The 20,517-nt window shown below is 37.4% G+C and overlaps 1 protein-coding gene across 3 annotated transcripts in view; it reads right to left on the bottom strand.

Annotated features, from left to right (window-relative positions):
* CDK19 (cyclin dependent kinase 19) overlaps window positions 1-20,517 on the bottom strand; it is a 163,299-nt gene that overhangs the window by 39,619 nt on the left and 103,163 nt on the right. For all 3 annotated transcript variants that reach the window (XM_055330484.1, XM_055330485.1, XM_055330483.1), the window contains 2 exons: window positions 9,243-9,353; window positions 6,108-6,248 (listed from right to left, as the gene is read on the bottom strand). In XM_055330484.1, coding sequence (XP_055186459.1) covers window positions 6,108-6,248; window positions 9,243-9,353 — 252 coding nt within the window. The remainder of the gene's footprint in view (window positions 1-6,107; window positions 6,249-9,242; window positions 9,354-20,517) is intronic.

Raw genomic sequence — 20,517 nt, forward strand, 5'->3', positions numbered from 1 at the left:
AGAAAGGGCATCTTTGGATTGCTGATGGGATCCAGAAAGAATGCACAAAAGCTTCTACAGAAGGGAATTAGGAAGAACTTAGGAACTCAGGAACTAAGATTGGGAGACCAACAACTGTAAAAAGTACCCATCATTATTCCCATTTTACAAGTGAGTAAACTGGGGCTACGGATCAAGATTAGGTATCTTAGGAATAATTTTTTTTTTAAGTGTAAAATCTCAAAGCTCTCATTTCATAAGAACTAAGCAAGGCTAACCTCTAAAACATTACTAAAATTCTTCAAAATGTCAGCATGATGGCCCCAGATAGATTTTACGGGGTTCGTTGTGGTATAAGACGTTCACCTTGTCAGGCCCTGTGTAATATAGACAAAATTAAAGACTTGATGTATCTCCTTGTCAGACAAGGTATGAAGAGAAGCTGTGCTACACACAGAGGTTTCTAGAAAATTCTCCAACCACTGAGCATTTATTTAAACTTTCACAAAGATTAACAGAATTAAAATAAAATCTTCAAACAAACAAAAAAACCTGATTTCTTCAGGTTGATCTGTCGAGATCAATTATTATTTAGGTCAGCATTTCAGTGTTTTGAAATATAGTTGTAAAAATGCCACTGACTCAGCAGAATAATGCTAAACTGTATTAGTAAAAAAACCCAGTTGTGTTGTTCTCTTTAGTTCAGAGTAAGGTGGGACAGTAATTCTCCTCCAGCTGAGTGGAATCAGACACCATCTTTGACTTTCATATATTGGTCTTTCATAGACAATGTTCCTAAAGCATCTTCAAATGCTCTCTCTTAGCTAAAGGACTATAATATTTCATACTTCCACATAGTCCTTTCACTGCTTGTCAGCTACCTATTACATTGCAGCAGCACTACTAACTGTGGGAAACTTAAATTTTTCTTTGCATTTTTGCCTTTGACACAAATGTGTGAAAAATAAGAAAGCAGTAGTGAGAAGCATAGGACTTAAACTGTATAACAAAGATGGGATCTCTAGGTACATTTAAAGTGAAAAATTCTGGATCTCAATTGAACACATCCTCTAGATTTAAGTAGATTTAACCTGTGGTTCAGTAGCAGGTAGGGAAGGAATGAAGGGCACAGGACAGGAGGGGAAATGTAAGGAACGTATACCAAATTCTGGAAATAAATCACTGTTTGCAAAAAGGAAAGGATAATCGGTACATTATACTATGCATTATTATTACTGTTAATTTCTAATAAAATAAGTCTTTAGGTCTATGACAGAAGCAATTTTTTGACAGTCCTAAAATGTTTGGTAGATGTTAATAACAATACTCAAAAGACTACTGGATCCAAAATTATCTTCCTCCTCAACTAGAATCTCATAAAATTTCATCATGTTTGAGGACAATATAGTTATTTGTGCCCATAGACTTCAAAAGAGTACAAATTCACCCGCTATTGTGAACAATAATTACCCATTCAAACCTGAAGGTAGAGTTTTGGGATGGGACCCCCACATATATTTTTTAAAAGACAGAGCGGGCCAGGGCCCTGGAGCATTTACTCAGATCTTTCATTCAATAAAGAAAGACCTAGCATTAACCATGTGTTAGGTACTGGGACATGAAAGTGACAAAGAGATAGTTTAACTTATAGTTCAGTTTATGCCACTGATTCAGTAGCAATTACCAAGTAACTAAGGAGCCATAAATCTTAACAATACCATCAGTTAGCCAGTATTTCTCTACCTTTGCTAAAGAATAATATGCGATTGCCAGATGCTTTGCTGAAATTCAAGCAACTTAAAACACAAACAATATACCAACACTATGAATACAAAAATTAGTAAGATATGATCCTTGTTCCCCAGAAGCTCATAATTCTGAAAAAGGTATAAACTATATCTTGGCATCCTTCCAGCCTACCAGAATAGTAATCTCATAAAAGTGAGTCATCCTATATTTCATCTTCTTACTCTTAGCTATATCCTGCTGTAAAATTAAAATACATCTTTTTTCCCTTGGTGTTTACAAGTTCCAAATATTTATAGACTCATGTCTCTACTTTTCTGTGTCTTGGCCAAGATGAATATATTTAGTTCCTCTTCTCCTTTCCTTTTAAAGCAATTCCTCAATATAAGTAATCTTTTTAGTGACTTTATTTAAATTCTCTATTTTGGTTTTAAATTCTGGGATCCAAATGACATAACTAAATACTATTCTGGATATGTAATCAATCACAATGAAAAATCCCAGCCTTCTTTGATGATATAATGTCTCTGTTTGTAGAGTCCAAAACACTGATTATAATCTACTTTTTAAATTTTGGAGGTCATACTAATACATTGCAAACTTACATTTACTCTAACACCTGTAATTATATGGATCTTGCAGGTTTCACATATCGTCAAATGAAAATTTAAAGACAGTCCAGATCCATACTCTGAAACAATTGTGACTAACAAATAGTGTAAAGCCAAATTTCTTTTTTTAAGCCAAATTTCTTATAGCAATAGGAAATGAAGCATTAAAAATAATAAACCACTCACTGACTAAAATTGCAACTCTATTAAGCTCACACACAAAAATAATTTTTCAAATGTCCACATCACATGTTTAACACATTTATATTTGATATGCTTTATATTTCTATACCTAATACAGAATATATCTAAAGTAAACATTAGTTTAAATCATCTACTCCTGAAAATAACTTTAGCAAAACCATGACAATATGGTTCAGCTCTCATGGATTCATGATCAGGGAAAAGAACTAATAAGCAGGCTGCCCACAGGTACATTCCTACTAGTTCAAAGTTCCAAATATTATTAGTTACTTACTTGAAGAATAGAGGCATTCAGTGAATGTTGAGTAAATTATGAATACGCTCTGAGGTCAGAACCACATTCAGAATATATTTTCAACACTCTGTTTATGCTATGGATGAGGTAATAATAATAATAATCATCATCATCATCATCATCAGTGGTGGCTCCTTTAATTGGAAAAAATTTTTATCCCAGGAAAAAATTTTCATTCTGTTGCTCTCAATTTTTTTTTTTAAGTAGATTCTACACCACACACGAGTTTTGAACTCACAGCCTTGAGATCAAGAGTTGCATGCATTATTGACTGAGCCAGCCAGGCACCCCTGTTGCTCATAGGCTTTTCATACTAAGAACAAACTCCCTAGTCTGATATCTAGGGCTGCCTTGATCAGGCTCTAACCAGTATCTTTCTAGTCTTAACCACATAACTACCACAACTTAGCTTATCCATGTTGGAATCAGACAACTCCATACCCTTTGTGAGGTATTTCGAGTGCTTTCTCACCTCAGAAGTTTTTACACCCAACACTGCTCCCTCAAATCCCTACTTAGGGGGTCAGTATGGCCGAGTAGTCTGAGGTGCAAGACTCAAGCTTCACTTCCTCAAATCTCTAAGTTTTATTTATCCTTCAGTGTCTAGCTCAAGGGGCAGCTCTCTGAAGCTTTCCCTCATCCCCCCATCATAACCCCTTCTAACCTTGAGTAGCATTTAGTCTGTGCCTGTCACATAGCCATAATTACATTCTTTCTCATCTTACAGCATAACTGTTTGTGTGTATGTCATAATTCTTCCTTCAGAGTAAACTCCTGAGGAGATCTTTGATGGAGTAATGTTTGTGTCCCCATCCCTCATGCTTTAAACATACAAGCTAATAATAAATGTTTATTGTGGACAGTGTGTTGAAATATATATATGTTACTTGATCCAAAAGCATACCATAATAATCGGTATTCTTACTCATATTCACTCACTGACAAAATATTTCCTCAGGACCTATTGTGTACTCGGGTAATACTAGTGTGCCAAAATGAATCACAGACCCTGCTCTCTCAAGAAGTGTATGGTCTAGAAGATGTTCTAAGACAGCTACCTAAATTACTATAATACTAACAAATAAATGCCATAAGGGAGGTCAAGAAGTACAATAGCAATCAACAAGGAGACATGATTTGAAAGTAGGAATGGATATGAGGGTAAGTTTTAACATTTGTGCAAGTCCTCAAAGACAGACACTATTTGAATATGTAGAGCTGGGGTAATAAATAAAGGTCACTGGGGCAGGGAATCTCAGGATGACACAGGGAACAATCAATAGTATAAAGTATGGAAGATTACGGGGATAAAGAAAAATTCTGAAGGCAGTAGGAGCTCTATCTGTAATGACCTTGAAAGCCCAATAAGGAACTAGAGCTTTAGTCTGTAAGCAATGAGGAACTATTTCAAAGTTCTTGAGCAGGGCAGGAGCTATATAATTATTCAGAAGGTGCAAAATGGATGGAAGGGAGATTGTTTGCAAGGAGGCAAGATAAGAGGTTAGCACCATACTGCAAGGAAGAGACAAGAGAGGCCTGAACTAGGAATGAGACACTCAGGATGGAAATGAACAAATGGAAGAGATGTTAGAGGTAAAACTGACAAGACTGGATGGTCTTTTGGTAATGGATACCGAAGTTTAGATGTATAGTGCAAGAGGTAAAACTCTCTAGGCTGAGAGGAGGGTGAGTCCATAATTAAAATAGACGCTGAAGCAGCAGTTAATCAACTAGGATGAAACTAAGTCCTAGTCATACCAAGTTTTAGTATTAGTGGATCCTCAGGTGACAACATCAGAAATAAAATCTGTCAGTCTATGTTGTTTAGAATAAAATATACAATCTTGTGGAAAAAACAGAAGAGCTGAGGTTAATCTTCAAGAGATTCTGATTGATGATTCAAATATGATCATGACCTCAAAAATAACTCACGTCGGTTCATCAAGTACGTAGCAAAAATCTAAAACTATTTATGATGGAAGTTTTCATCTAGAACCCATGTACCCATGTAAAAATGCACTGATTCATGGTTAACAGTAAAGGGGATAGGTGGAAGTCTTTGAGAATCATAGTTCAAAATTTTAAGGTGAAAATACATTTGTTGAAATGGTAAATCCATCTTTTTGGTCACTGTCATTTGGCTCCAATTTAACGTCAATGTCACAGCAAGAGATAGTCAAATCCAATGATAAGGCCCGACTGACAGGTAGATTGTTCCTTTCTATAACAAATACTTTTCTTCAATTAGTAAAACTGAGTCAACCTAGATTTATCCCCACCACCTCCCTAGAATCTCCACAGGCCTAAGAAATAATGATCATGAAACCACTTTTTCAAGGAGAGTTGGAGAATAAAACTTCTCTTAATTGGAAGTTTAAACTCATGATATTACAACTATTCAGTACTCATATTTTCTTATGAACAAACAAAAAAGATCTCAACATAAACTAAAAATGACAATCATGCAAAGATAACTAGAATTTGACATTAATAAATGTTTATTACATGTGTACTAAAAAAAAAAGTAAAACCAAACATTTGATTTGTTGATAATACTTATAACAACATTCATTGATAATACTGGTAACAACATTCTATTTACTGGATACAATGTCATTATTTCAACTTAGCTCTTAAGGAGAAAAACGAGAACTCAATCTTTAATTTTTAATGTTTTTACTAATAAGAAGCAATAATAACATGAAAAACAAAATGTATTGAAAGTCACATATGAAAAAAAAAAAGAAAGTCACATATGACTATTCCATTAGGATTATACCAATCATTCGGTTTTTTTTTCCCCCAATCATTCGTTTAAAACCACACTGACACTTTATAGCCAGCATAAATATAGTGGAAGCACATACACTAAATGTTAATAATAGTAATCTTTTATTTTGTAGACTTATGGGTGATTTTATTTCCTTCCCTTTTGCTTATATGAGCTTTTGAAATTTTCTACAATTAATGTTTATAATAATTGTACCAGAAGAAAAAGGTATTTTTTTTTAAATTTTTATTTATTTATGATAGTCACACGCACAGAGAGAGAGAGAGAGAGAGAGAGAGAGAGAGAGGCAGAGACACAGGCAGAGGGAGAAGCAGGCTCCATGCACCGGGAGCCCGACGTGGGATTCGATCCCGGGTCTCCAGGATCACGCCCTGGGCCAAAGGCAGGCGCTAAACCGCTGCGCCACCCAGGGATCCCGAAAAAGGTATTTTTTAAGAGAAGGGGATAACCATATTGAGCAATTTAAAAGAAACATACTTACCAGATCTCTGTGAAGCACCCAATTTGCATGAAGGTAATGGATACCATCAAGAATCTGGTAAAGTAATGATTTAACCATAGATCTTGGCAACTGCATGGGCTTCTTATTTGCTTTTGATGCACGATGAAACTTAATAATATGCTAAAGATTGAGAAAAATAAAACATGCTATAATGATATATAGTATTTGCTAATATCTATATCAATAAAATACAAGTCTGCAATAAACTCTTTACATTTTAAAAATTACTTACTAAAGGCCGATAATGATGCAAAGAAAAATGATTTGAATAACAAGGTCAACCAAATGGCACTGATATTGGGGTGAATGTGACAATGTTATTGTGGGTATAATGACTCGATTTGCTAGAACTATTAAGATTTCCATAAAATAGGACTGAAAGGTAAAAAGCATTGATGTTTGAAAGCCTGCATAAAAACAGTACTAGTTTTATTCTCTACCAGAATGAGAGATTAAAAAAAAAAAAAAAGATCCTTAAATCTTTACTGTTCTTGGTTTTTTATTTATTTTTTTAAGTAAACTCCATGCCACACACATGGGGCTCAAACTCACAACCCTGAGATCAAGAGTCGCATGCTCTACCAACTGAGCCAGACAGGCACTCCTAAATCTTTACTATTCTATAAAAAGTTAGCACTTCGAGCATTTGTGTAATGTCACTGACTATGTGTACATTTGAATTATTGGTAAGCTTCTTTTGGCACAGAATGAAATCAGGATACATTCCTGGTAGTTAATATTAAATATGAAATCACTAAAACAGTGGAAGGAGAGAAAAATGATTAATTCAATCCCACTGAAGTAAATATAACTGTATCAACATATTCAAATTTTTATGTCCATATGTTATTTTCTAAGTTATAAAAACATTATAATGATAGGGAAAAAATGCTACCTGTCCCCCAAACCTCCACCTCCATCTCCACCTCACCCCTCTGCAAAACATGACATAATGGGTATTAAAGGTCATTTAAACCCCTATTAAAATAATATTGGTAAAGCTGTCAACAATGCTCTGCTACCTTTAAAATGGCCAAATAGGGGGGCACTAACTTTAAAATGGCCCAGTCAGTTAAACATCTGCCTTTGGCTCAGGTCAGGATTCCAGGGTCCTTGGGTCAAGCCCAGAAGTAAGGAGTCCCTGGCTCAACAGGGAGTCTGCTTCTCCCTTTCCCTCTGCCATCCACTCCCCAACCCCCTGCCCCACTTGTGCTCTCCGGCTTTATCTCTCTGTCAAATAAAATATTTTTAAAAAATAAAGTAAAATGGCCAAATGGCATGGGAAAATTTTAATCTATTTACATACCCTTCTTGCTTGTTTATAAACCGTTTAACAATGTGTACTTTACTTAACAAACTAATAGAAAATTAGGGTTTGTGCTATAGCACCAGTGTCCAAAAAATATATATAATAGGAGCTACATATTTCAACTTTTTTTTTCAATATTTTATCTCTTTATTCTTGAGAGACACACAGAGAGCAGAGACACAGGCAGAGGGAGAAGCAGGCTCTCCATGGGGAGCCCAATGGGGAAATTGATTCCAGGACCCCAGGATCACGACCTGAGCCGAAGGCAGATGACGCTCAACCGCTGAGCCACCCAGGTGCCCCACATTTTAACTTTTTATAGCCACATCAGAAGGGGAAAAAAAGAGAAACAGGTAAAATTAATGTAATATATTTTAATCAACCCAGTATATTCAAAATATTATCATTTCAACATATAATTAATATAAAAAATATTAATGAGGTACTTTATATCTTTTTCATACCAAGTCTTCAAAAGTCAGTATGCATTTTATATTTATAGTGCATCTCAATTTAGACCAGCTACACTTCAAGTGCTCCAGAGGCACATGTTGCTAGGGGCCACCATGGGGCAACACAGTTCTAAGGACTTAACTAGTCCAATGCACTACATGTCCTTTCATCATATCATGTGTTCAAAGTGAAGTACACACATTATCAAATAAACCTGGGTAGAAATATAAACCATACAGAAAAATGGGGAAAACACAACTTTTATGAATATCTATGAAAAAGAAAGGAAAAAAATTCATTGAACATCTTTGTCAATATGCTATAATAGCATAAATTCTCTAAGTTCCTTCAAGACCTATAAGTCTGTTAAAGTTATTCCTAAATAGATGTGTAATTTATATAGATGATAAACCACACCACGTTAAGTCAAAACTTAACTATCCAAAATACCCTGATTTCTAACTTTAAAAATTTGGAATTAGAATTTTTGGCTAGGGATCCCTGGGTGGCGCAGCGGTTTGGCGCCTGCCTTTGGCCCAGGGCGCGATCCTGGAGACCCGGGATCGAGTCCCACATCGGGCTCCCGGTGCATGGAGCCTGCTTCTCCCTCTGCCTGTGTCTCTGCCTCTCTCTCTCTCTCTCTCTCTCTCTCTCTCTCTCTGTGACTATCATAAATAAATAAAAATTTAAAAAAAAAAAGAATTTTTGGCTAATCTTTGCAAAACCACACGTATGTACTTCTATTTGGTAGAGTCGGTTTTAAATGGCAAAATGCTGCAAGAGATTGACCTCAACTTAGAAAGAGAAATTATTCACAAGTACATAACTGGTGAAATTTGAACTACTGTGTGTACCACAAAAGGAAGCCACTGGGTGGTTCAGTGGTTGAGCATTTGCCTTTGGCTCAGGGTGTGACCCCAGGTCCTGGGATCCAGTCCGGCATCGGGCTCCCTGCAGGGGAGCCTGCTTCTCCCTCTGCCTGTGTCTCTGCCTCTGTCTCTGTGTCTCTCATGAATAAACAAATAAAATCTTAAAAAAAAAAAGGAAGCAATTTTCGTTACACTCATCAGTAAACTGTCATTGATTACTTGCATAAAATGACGATCTCACGCACATTAACACTTTCTGCAGTGAAATTTCTGAATATTACAAATGCTACCTTCTCAGTATAATAAGATGACAATGTTTATTGCTCAAATCCTTTTAAATCTGCATTTCATTTAGTATTTATTTTAAACTCCTCTAAACAAAGCAAGTTTTCCTTTACGTGCATTAGCAATATGTAGTGCATACATCTGTTGCTCCATACCTAGATAACACAGCCTTAAAAGATAAAGTGACTTCAGACTTACCCACAAATCATGTTCTGCATAATCAAAGAGCAGCCAGACCTTCCTGTCACTGTGAGAAAGGAACACCTTCTGCAATGCGATCACATTCGGGTGCTTCAATTCTCGCAATAGCTGAATGCAAGAGGAAGAGAGGGGTCACTCTCCTGTTCTCAAGGAAGGGGGAGTGATGCATTTTTCTAAAGCTTTCCAGCAAAATCTTTGAAAACTTAGACAATCTAGATGAGTAAAATAAAATTAAAAGAAATACCCCTACTCAGAGAGAAGCTCTGCTACATCTTGGCACACATCCTTCCAATCCTATTCCTAGGTGTATGTGTCTGTTTTTAAAATGCAATCATTTTAAACCGTAAAATGTAAAATGGTAAACAAAGGTAATATCATATCACTACGTAACTAAATATGTCTTGGAATGCTGTTGGGGGGGCAGGAATCACGTATTAATTCTGGGGTTTTTTTTCTACCTTAGCACAGTATGTGCTCAGTAAATATTTGACAAAAGAAGGAAAAAGATATTTAGCAATCCCTACACTTAACCATGCCTAGAGCATGTGGTTGACGTTTTTTAGAAAAGCAGTGAGCATAAGGTAATGACTTTTATACCCACTGATTTAAAAAAAAAAAAGTGGTGTAGAGAAGAAGTCCCATAAATAGAGGAAAAGAATAGGCCCTCACAGAGTAGAAGCTGGACCCTGAGAAGAAGGAAATCATAAGAAGATAGACCAGATCCGCAAGTGAAAACTTAGCACTTGGCACATCACAGGCCGTTGTCCGATAAATTATTTAGCAACAATGACTTTAGCTGTTCAAGAGGAAAACCTTATAAACGTGCCTCCCTCAGGCTGTCCTTAACCAGGTTCAGATTTAACACTAGCATACTCAATGTGATATTCTAAATGTCTTTTAAATGTAAAACTCTGTGGGACATGCAAAAAGGGAGAAGGAACAAATCTCTACTGAATACTCTCAGTGTGTAGGATGACTTTACATACATGGTTTTTCTCTCGTTTAATCCTTTTAACAACCCTATGGTGCACATGGTAGCTGAAGTTCAGTGTTATAAAAATAACTCGACCAAACACCTAGAAAGAGAATAGGTTTGCATTTAAAGGGATCTGCCTAATTTCAAAGTCCATGTTTTTCCCAGTGTGGCTAAAATCCTTGTCTTCCATTCCTATAGTGTAATGGGCAAGACAGACATACAAATCGATCAACGAGACAAGAGAAAAAGAATGAACTGCTTTCTCAATCTAATAAGTGTGTTTTTTTTTTATTTTTCTTTTTTTCCTAATAACTCCAAATGAGTAAAGTATACCTTCGGTGCCTCTGCTGGGATCATGTAAAAATCACGTGAACTACCATCTCTGGAACTTTTATAAATTACTTCCCGGTTGCCTGATTCTTCACTACTTTCAAGGTTAGGTGTCCCAGGTCATCAATTCTCTCATTTTGGCTTCTGTACTTCAGCTCTTGCTGCTCTTGGACCTACACTTTGACCACCTTGCTGGAAGGTGGTGCTTTGCCAGCTATAATCTGGGCATGGTTCCTGGATGTGACTCTCTGGGTTCTCCTTCAACCCACATGCCCTGGATCACGGCTAAAAAGTAATGGTTAGGATGGGCTGGGCTGCCCCTAGACAGCCTTCTACTTTATACAGTCTGCCTCAGGATTCTATCCATACTTCCTACGGGATCTAGGTGGGAAAGGAGGAGCTGGAAGAAAATGTCCAGGGAAGATCTAATAGTCCTACTCCCTTGGTAGGAGGAAGAGAGGGGGGCAATTAGGTGGGCAGCTCTGTTCCCACTGCCCAAGAAACGTTCAACAATCCTGCTTCTTGCTTCAGATGCAAACATTAGACATAGTATGCTCCTAATTACTGAGTCAGAGAAAGTGGAGGATGCAGAGCTGTATCCAGATAGTTTCCTGCTTTTGAATGGCTAAGGCTCCGTTCCCAGACTCAGGGGCTAATATGTCTAATAACCCTTCTTGCCATGGTCAACTTCAAGCAATTGGACCCTCACTGCCTCACTGTAGAAGGCCTCACTGCTGGTGCAATGTCTCGTCGCCCTTTCTTTCTGACTCTTGGTGTAAATGAACTTAGAAAGTTTGGCTTTATTAAAAGTCTCTACCCAAAAATACGTTCTCTTTGTTGCCTGAAGTGGAAGGGGGGTGAAACTCACTTCTGCATCTAAACCTGGCTCTGACTTGTCCAGGGGAAGGGATGTCGCATGTAGCAATATTTAATCAATATCTCTAAAAAGTTATGTTTTATGTGACTACAAATTGGTGATCCCTCTACAATGAAAGCCCTTTAACTCCCATGTTTAAAGAGTATTTTGAATAGGTGACACATTTACATGGTCCCAAAATCAAGGGTACATAAAAGGCTATCCATTGAGATGTTTCATTACCACTCCTGCCCCTGCAGACCTTAGTCCTCCTTACCTGCTGGAACTAACAACTTTTATTAGTTAATCCTTCCAGCGTTTCTTTATGCAAATAAAAGCAAATATGAATATATATTTTATCTGGCCTTATAGTACTTCTTACTATCTACCCTAAAAATTCTCTCCAGTGTCAGTATAATATTAACATGTAGAAATCTTTCTTTTTCTTTATTACAGGGGTGATATATTCTTAGGTCTTTTTCTTTCCAGGTTCCTTTTTTTTTTATTGTGGTAAAATATATATGACATACATCTATCATTTTCGCCATTTTTAAGTGTACAGTTCAATGGCATTAAATATATACACACTGTTGTGCAACTATCACCACTATCCTTTCTCCAAGACTTCTTTTAACATCTCAAATGAAACATAAAACCATTAGGGCGCTTAAGTGGCTCAGCAGTTGAGCATCCGCCTTTGGCTCAGGTCATGATCCCAGGGTCCGGATTGAGTCCTGCACTGGGCTCCCTGTGTGGAGCCTGCTTCTCCCTCTGCCTGTGTCTCTGCCTCTCTGTCTCTGTGTCTCTCATAAATAAATAAATAAAATCTTAAAAAAAAAAAAGGCGCAATATCATTAAACAATATTACCCCATTCCAAACCCCTCTACTACTCTACTTTCTGTCTCTATGGATTGGACTATGCCCGGTACCTCACAAAAATGGAATCATATAATATTGGTCCTTTTGTGTCTAGCTTCTTTCACTTAACACATCTCCGAGGTTCATCCATGTTAGATCATATGTCAGAATTTCTTTTCTTTTGAAAGCTAAAGAATATTCCATTGTAGGGGCACCTGGGTGGTGTAGCCAGTTGAGTGGCTGACTCTTGGTCGTGATCTCAGGGTTGTGGGATGGAGCCCCACTCAGGCTCCTCACTCAGTAGGGAGTCTGCTTGAGGATTCTCTCTCCCTCCCCTTCTGTCCCTCCCCACCATGCTATCTTTCTCTCTTTCTCTCTCTCATTCCTGCTCTCAGTAAACACATTTTTAGAAAAATATTGCTCTGTATGTACATAGCACCTTTATTTATCCATTCATCCTTCTCATTATCCCATGGACACCTGGCTTGATTCCACCTTTTGGCTACTATGAATGAATAATGCTGTCTTGAACACTGATGTACAAATACCTCTTTGAGTACTTGCTTTCAATTCTTGTATATACCCAGGAGTAAAACTGATGTATCCCATGGTAATTCTATGTTTAATTTTTTGAGAAGCCACCATATAGTTTTCCTTTTAATACAACATACAGGAGAGAAAAGTGTAAAGTTTGCAACTGCATGGACTTAGTAGAAATTTTTCCCTCAGCCCCAAATTTGTATTTTCTACTACAGCAATATACACTTTCTATTTCTGCATATCTGCTGAGTCCGACCCTACAGGTCTCTGTAAGTCACTCAACATCTACATGAAGGCAAATGAGGCAAAGAAATAGCAAACTAATGCTACCCAAGCCTATTCTGCTTCTTCTTTGAATTTGTCTTTCACTCTATAGTCAAAGTTGTATTTCAAAAATACAAAACTGATCATCTCCAATACCAGGGATGGGTCTAAGGAAGTAAAACAAGAGATAAGACAAAGGCCAAATAATGGGGAGCCTTGTAAGCCGTGCAGAAGTGTCACCAGCAAGGCGCTCTGGAAACTTGCTGGGCACAGGGGGTTAGTGGAGAAGCCAGTTGATATTAAAGGTCCCACACTTTGACAATATTCTGTGTATGTTTCTTGGTCAGGTCACTGAACAAGCAAGTTTGAGGGTAATGGAGATTTGGCTTCACAGAAACATCTGTACTTCATGTTTATTTATATTAGTATATTTTCATGCTGCTTTAACTGTTTACAACTGCCTCCCATTAAACTATGAGGGCAATTTTTAATTTATCCCTGTATCCTCAGGGACTAACACAGAGTCTGGCACGCAGAAGAAGCCCTGCCTTTAGTGATCTCATCTAGTTTGAGGGCTTTAAATGCCACCTATGTGCATGAACTCCCAAATGTTTATCTCTAGCCCACACATCTTCCCTGAACTCCAGTGATGCGTACCCAACTGCATCGACATCTCTACTTGAACATCTAAGGGCCAAAATAGGTGGTGATCTCCATTTCCCCTGCCTGCTACCTCAACTGCTCTTACCCTGGCTCAGTTAATAGCAACCTCATCATTCCAGTTACTCAGGTAAACAACTTCTTCTACTTTAACTCTATTTATAGGATCAGCTTCTTAGCAAGTCTTCCATGGCTCTTCTATTTGAAATTATAACCTCCTTCTGCATTTTAATTTTTTGCAAAGCACTATCACTTTCAAACGTATTATAGCTCTATATCCCTTCTCTATAATTCTAAAGAGCTCAGAAAACCAAAAGCTTCTGGGAACTCATGTAGGAAAAAACACTTCAATTTTTTTTTTTTTAGTGTATATTTTAACTTTTTTTTTTATAGGGCACGTCCTTTCAGGCTATCAGATTCTGATTCTATGGAAGCTATTTTATGACTCTGTACATCACAGATAACGGATAACCACACAGAATAATCCTTGTCTATACACATGCAAACTGTCCTGTCCAGTAGAGGTTCACTGACTTCCTTCTCTCATTACAGAAGAGGCTAGTTTTGCCTCAACTTGCCCATCATTTTAATATTACTGATCTATAAATATGTCTGTTCTAAGGATTCTCCTTTGTATGGGCTATACTATCTACTGGGCTCCTTCATTTAATAAGTTAAATAAAATCTTCAAAAAGTGTTCATTTTATATCTGTATCACATCATAATGTTACTTTTGAAAATTATTCTTTGATATTCATTTTGCAGAAGTATCTCACTTGCACATTAACATGAAGCTGTTATAGTCTTTATTCATCCAAGTGTGAATGATCATACTTCTATACTAAAGAATATTAACAGGTTTGGTTACTGCTGGGTCTTAGGTAACATAATATATACACCATATTTTCTTTCTAAAGCCTTTTTAAAATTTTTGAATCTAGGGCACCTGGGTGGCTCAGTCAGTTAAGTATCTGCCTTCGGCTTGCGTCACAATCCTAGGGTCTGGGATGGAGTCCCACATGGGGCTCCCTGCTCAGTGGGGAGTCTGCTTCTCCCTCTGCCCTTGCCCCCTGCTCATGATCTCTCTTTTACTCTCTCTCTCAAATAAATAAATAAAATCTTTCAAAAATAAAATTTTTGAATCTAAAACACATCTGGTTCCTAAGGCTTCACTTAAGAACTAGGGACTTAGGTATTCTTTATTTATTTTATCTTTCTATTGTCTGTCTCTTGCCATTAACATATAAGCTCCATGAAAGCAAAATTTTTGCTGGTTTTATATGCCACCTTCCTCCCCCTAAAAGGGTGCCTAGCACATAGTAAGCACTCAATAAATATTTGCCAAAAGAATTAAATCTACTGAACTTACCTAGTTCTTACGAGATAAACCAGGAAATAGCTTGGAATATTATAAAACTTTGGTATCCTTTCAAAAGGTGTTTTGAACGATTTTGTTTTTAATAAACTGAATAGACCATGTCTGAAACAGTTTTTTTAAGGACACTGACTTACTGCAAGCTACATTTATTTTAGGCTTAAAAAGGAACAGTTCTCTCAACTAGCGCCCACACTACCGGAAGTAGAAGAGAGCTGCTTTGATGTAAAGAGCAGAAACACAGTTCCTAAGAGTTCAGGGTGAGGTATTCCACCTGTGTGGAACCTCAAGAGCAAAAGGGTGCTGCGAGGGTGCTTCTTGAAAGGGCCGTGAATGAAATAAACACTACAAAATTCTGAAGAAAATGTACACAGGAAAAAGGGCAGCATGGGGGACACACCTAGAGAATTGAAGCAGAGATTAATCCATTCAAGGTTAGTTTGCTAACAAAATGCTAGATCCGAAACAAATGCCACACAAGAGTGTACTCTCTACCCTGATTTACTGAAGCAAACAAACGAAAATAACGAAGTTTCTCTGCTGCTATTTGCTGAAGAAACAGCAAACATAAATGTCCAATAATAAGAACACCGGTATGTGAATTATGGTATATCCACATATTGTAGACTTACATGCATAGGCCAAGAGCTTTTAAGTATCTGAGAAAAGACATATACTACAATATTGTGATGTAATATAAAAAGGCTGCAAGATATTAAATGTTTATAAATTAGGAAATACATCAAAGCATTAATATAGTCATCTCTGGGTGGTGGGATTAGGTGTGGTGTTTAGTTCTATTTTTGTTTTCCAAGTTCTCTATAACGAGCATTATTTTATTATTTAAAAATTCACACACATGCAGACACACCCCCCGAAAGACAGTTCTTTCTCTCCAGAAATCTACCTGCTAAGATAAGATACTATCAAATTATCACAGCTTCTTATGTGATTGATTTGAAAAGGGACTCAAAGAAAGAAGGAGATGGGTGTGCTTGGACCTTCCTTAATTCTTGGCAATATCAGATTCTACCAATGGACTTGAATCTCGTCATGCAAATATTCATCCAACACGACATCATGCAATTACAGATATGCTTTAATCATATCTAAACAACAGTGAAGTATAATGTGACTTTCCTGTGAAAAGCCCACACTAAATGATAATATTTTCTGTGCAGATACTCAGAGCACTAACATAATCTCAACAGAGCTTAATGAAGAATGTGCAATGAACATGCCTACGTTTTATCTGATCTTCCTTCAAGGGCATATAATCAAATATAAAGAGTATCCATTTTTCACTATCCTAAACATATAATAATTTAAAGTTACAACCCTAAACTTTTCTTAAAGCACAATTTAGGGTCCTGACTCACGTTGGGGAGGCTTGGGAGACTAACAACAACAGAGCCCAATTTTAAAAAAAGATTTTATTTATTCATGCATGAGAGAGAGGGGGGGGGGCAGAGATACAGGCAGAGGGAGAAGCAGGCTCCATGCAGGGAGCCCGACATGGGACTCAATCCCAGGACTCCAGGGCCAAGACCTAGGCCGAAGACAGCACTAAACCGCTGAGCTACCCGGGCTGCCCACCCCCCTTTTTTTAATACACACATCTTTCTTCTCCTCTCATTCTGTTTTCCAAGTCTCTGATGCCCCCATGGGTTCCAGATTCCTCTTTTAGGGTATCCTTTTAGACTTCAATCACTCACTCACTTATCTCAAAGTAAATTCAATTTTCTGTTCTTTTTTTTTTTTAAGGGGGGTGGGAGAGAGAGAGAGATGGGGCAAGAGGAGAGGCAGAGAGAGAGAGAATCTCAAGCAGGCTCCACGCCCAGTGCAGAGCCCAATGAGGAGCTTGATCTCACAACCCTGAGGATTATGACCTGAGCCGAAATTAAAAATCAGATGCTTAACCAACTGAGCCACCCAGGCACCCTCAATTTTCTATTTTTATTTGACCTGTTGAAAGTAACTGCATGATTCATTTGATTATCAATCTTTCCCATTGTGAAAATGGCTTTACTTTAGGAAGCACTGAATATATCATTTTTTTAAGTGTATGACCCCCTCCCCTGCAAAAAAGGAAGACAAATAAAGTAGTTATTTTATGGCAGAGAGGGGACTCACCTAATTCCAAAATGCCACAGTCTTCCCAAACTGAAATCTAATAATTAGCATTTTGAAATCTGACACTTCCACATCTTTGACAGTAACCCTTTTGGAAGCTGGTCTTTGCAAGCATATAGATACATTATAACCTTCCAGCAGGTGGCACTCATACTCTGAAAAGGGGTCTATAAAACAGTAACCCAGCTTTGGTTCACAGTGGCCTTAAATTATTTTGCTTTATTTTACTTTAGGGACACTGCTTGGGTACTAGACATAAGCATCAGGGAGGTCAATGCTCCCACTACCACAAAGTAGAAGTAGGATGGTGAAGCAGCAGGCATAATGCAAAAAGTAGGGGTTTTCGAATTCTGAGATCTGAGTTTGAGTTCTGACTTATCAACTGTATGACATAAAGCAAATTGATTTTGAAACCCCTCTGAGCCTCATGGAATAATGAATACCTACTGCCAAACAAACACAGTCTCTGTAAGAATTAAGGAATATAAGTACATTGACCATGTAACAAAGTGCATAGGGTATGCTACATACTTGATAAATTATAATTATTGCTCCTATTAATTAACTCTTATTAACAAGAATGGGATGTGGACTAAATGACATAATATTTGCAGAATGCCTGGCATACTATAAGTTCTTGATGAACAATAGCTGCTATTGTTGGTAAACATAAGTAGAAGAGACCAACCAGTCTGGACAGAGAACCTGTTAAAGGGGGATATGCTGTGATGTGGAATGCCATAGCATCTCCTTACCAAATTCCTGAAACAGCCCCTGGTTGAATCTATGATAATACTAAGGATACAGAAGTTACTTTCTTTTCCATTTTGTAGCAGTCTGGCTTCCTCAAGTACCTGTAGTACTTGAGGTCTGAGAGAGATACTTGAAACCAAGTGAGGTCTGTAATAAATAAATAAATATGCCCTCAACTGTGAGAGTATATATGTTTTTTTTAAACGATGAGTGTTTAATCTTTCATGTAACATATTCCATAGGATAAAGTTGTACATGTTTCTTATAAATCAACGGCACTCTGAATATATAAAGTTTAAATATGAAAAAAAGAATCAGATGCATATCAAAATAAAGAGTTTACAAAGTAAAACCTACATAACTGGAATTCTCCAGGGCTTTCTGATTCATTGAGGTAGTCAAAAAATCTTTTCTTGTTTCAATGTTCCCGATTAAAAATCTTCCCTACCTTCACAATGATCAAAACTAAATTTGTCTTTGAATCTGGAACATTGTTTTAGAGCCTTGGGGTTTCGATAAGTAAACTTCTAACAAATGTTGATTTCCTTCTATCTCTCATTTCCCTTTCTCCTAGAAGTAAAATGAGGAAGGAAAAAAAATCCAATTTAAACTCCTTATTTAGATCCTTGCTTTAAAAAAAAAAAAAGTATTGTCTTATTCTCCATAATTCTGCTCTAGTTCTCTTTTCCTTTTCTATTTGGCAGTCCCTCTTGACATCTTACTCATGTGTCTGAGGTTTAGCTATTACTTTTATGGAAAATCCCAAATCTCAATCTCTAGCTCTAATCTTGCCCCTAAACTCTGACATCAATTCCCAACTATGCATATAAACATCCTCATGAAATCCCACTGTGCCTCAAAACCCACAGATGCAAGACTGGACATCACTTGCCCACCTCTACCTCCCTCTTAGTGTGTCCACTATCCTGCAATTACACTAATACTTCCTAGTCACCAAGATAGGCTCAAAACTTATAATCAATCAGTTTCCAGTCACTGAACAAGTGCTACGTAGTCTGCCTTTTTTTTTTTTTTTGTACTCTGCCTTTTAAGTGCCACTCATGAATTCTCATCTTGACAATTAAAAGAAAACCCTTAACTAGTATTTACACATGTGCTCCTCTCTCTGCCTGGAAAGATCCTCCCTATCCTCTTTGTCTCATTAATGCCTACTTGCTTTTTCAGAAAGGAGGAATTCGTCATGGCTTTTAAGAAGTCTTCCCTGAAACTCCTAGTCAGAAGTAGGTATCTCCTGTTTCTACCCATTCTGTATTTCCTGTTAACACACCATTAATTAAATAAAATTATGATGTAGTTTAATTATCTATCTCCCTTAATAGATTATGAGGTCCTGGAGTACAGAGACTATATCTTGCATCTCTACATTTCCATTGTCTTGAACAAGCCAGACACATGGTAGGTGTTCCAACAAATGCTGGCTGAATTCATGAGTGATGATGTATCTCCTACCTCTTCTAATACATCCTATGCATCAACATCAGAATATCTTCCTAAAATAAAAAGTCTGATAATGTTAACTCTCCCATCTCAAAATCTTAAATGGCTTCAAAGTTAAAATTCCTAAATAGAATATTCAAAACCATCCATCCCGAAGGCTAAATCTATTTTTCCAGAAATAATCTCTTGGGGGAGGGTGTTGGGGGAATCTGAGACTCGAGATAAAACTGCATTGTAGGGCAGCCTAGGTGGCTCGGTGGCTTAGTGCCAACTTCAGCCCAGGGCCTGATCCTGGGGTCTCGGGATCGAGTCCCAAGTCGGGCTCCCTGCATGGAGCCTGCTTCTCCCTCTGCCTGTGTCTCTGCTTCTCTCTCTCTGTCACTGTCTCTCATGAATAAATAAATAAAATCCTTTAAAAAAAAACTGCATTGTAAATGAGGCAGATGGATAAGATCCAAATTAAGGACAAGTGAGCTTTTTCTTGATAAAGGGAGTAGTATCATCATTGCCATATGTCTGTCTATGTTGTGGCCTTCACCATAAGGATATTCCCTATGCCACCATCACAAATGGGCTCCCAAGGTCTCCGTACTGCACCGAATTCTGCCCATTACCCAATATCTCCCACACAGCCTTGCCCTGGCTCATGGAGATGAGGCAGAAACATGATAGAAAATACCCAGCAGAAAGAAGAAAGAAAGAAAGAAAGAAAGAAAGAAAGAAAGAAAGAAAGAAAGAAAGAAAGAAAGAAAGAAAGAAAGAAAGAAAGAAAGAAAGAAAGAAAGAAAGAAAGAAAATACTCAGCAGGCAGCAGTGAGAGGAGGAATAAAAAAGTCAAAATCCTTAATAAACATGAGTGCCTAGCATACTGCAGGCACAGGGAGCCGCCTCAGGTTAGTTTACGGCCTATTGGAGACCAAAGAGGAGAAAGATTGAACAAATGATTTTTAAATTATAACTATTATGAGGCTATTAAGAAAAATACAGAGCATGCAAAGACAGCAAACCTAATCTGCTCTGGGAAGTCCAAGAAGGTACTCCTACTGAAGATGCTTGTTGGAAAGAGCA

This window comes from Nyctereutes procyonoides, unplaced genomic scaffold (genome assembly GCF_905146905.1).
Source record: "Nyctereutes procyonoides isolate TBG_1078 unplaced genomic scaffold, NYPRO_anot_genome, whole genome shotgun sequence".
Taxonomy (NCBI): domain Eukaryota; kingdom Metazoa; phylum Chordata; class Mammalia; order Carnivora; family Canidae; genus Nyctereutes; species Nyctereutes procyonoides.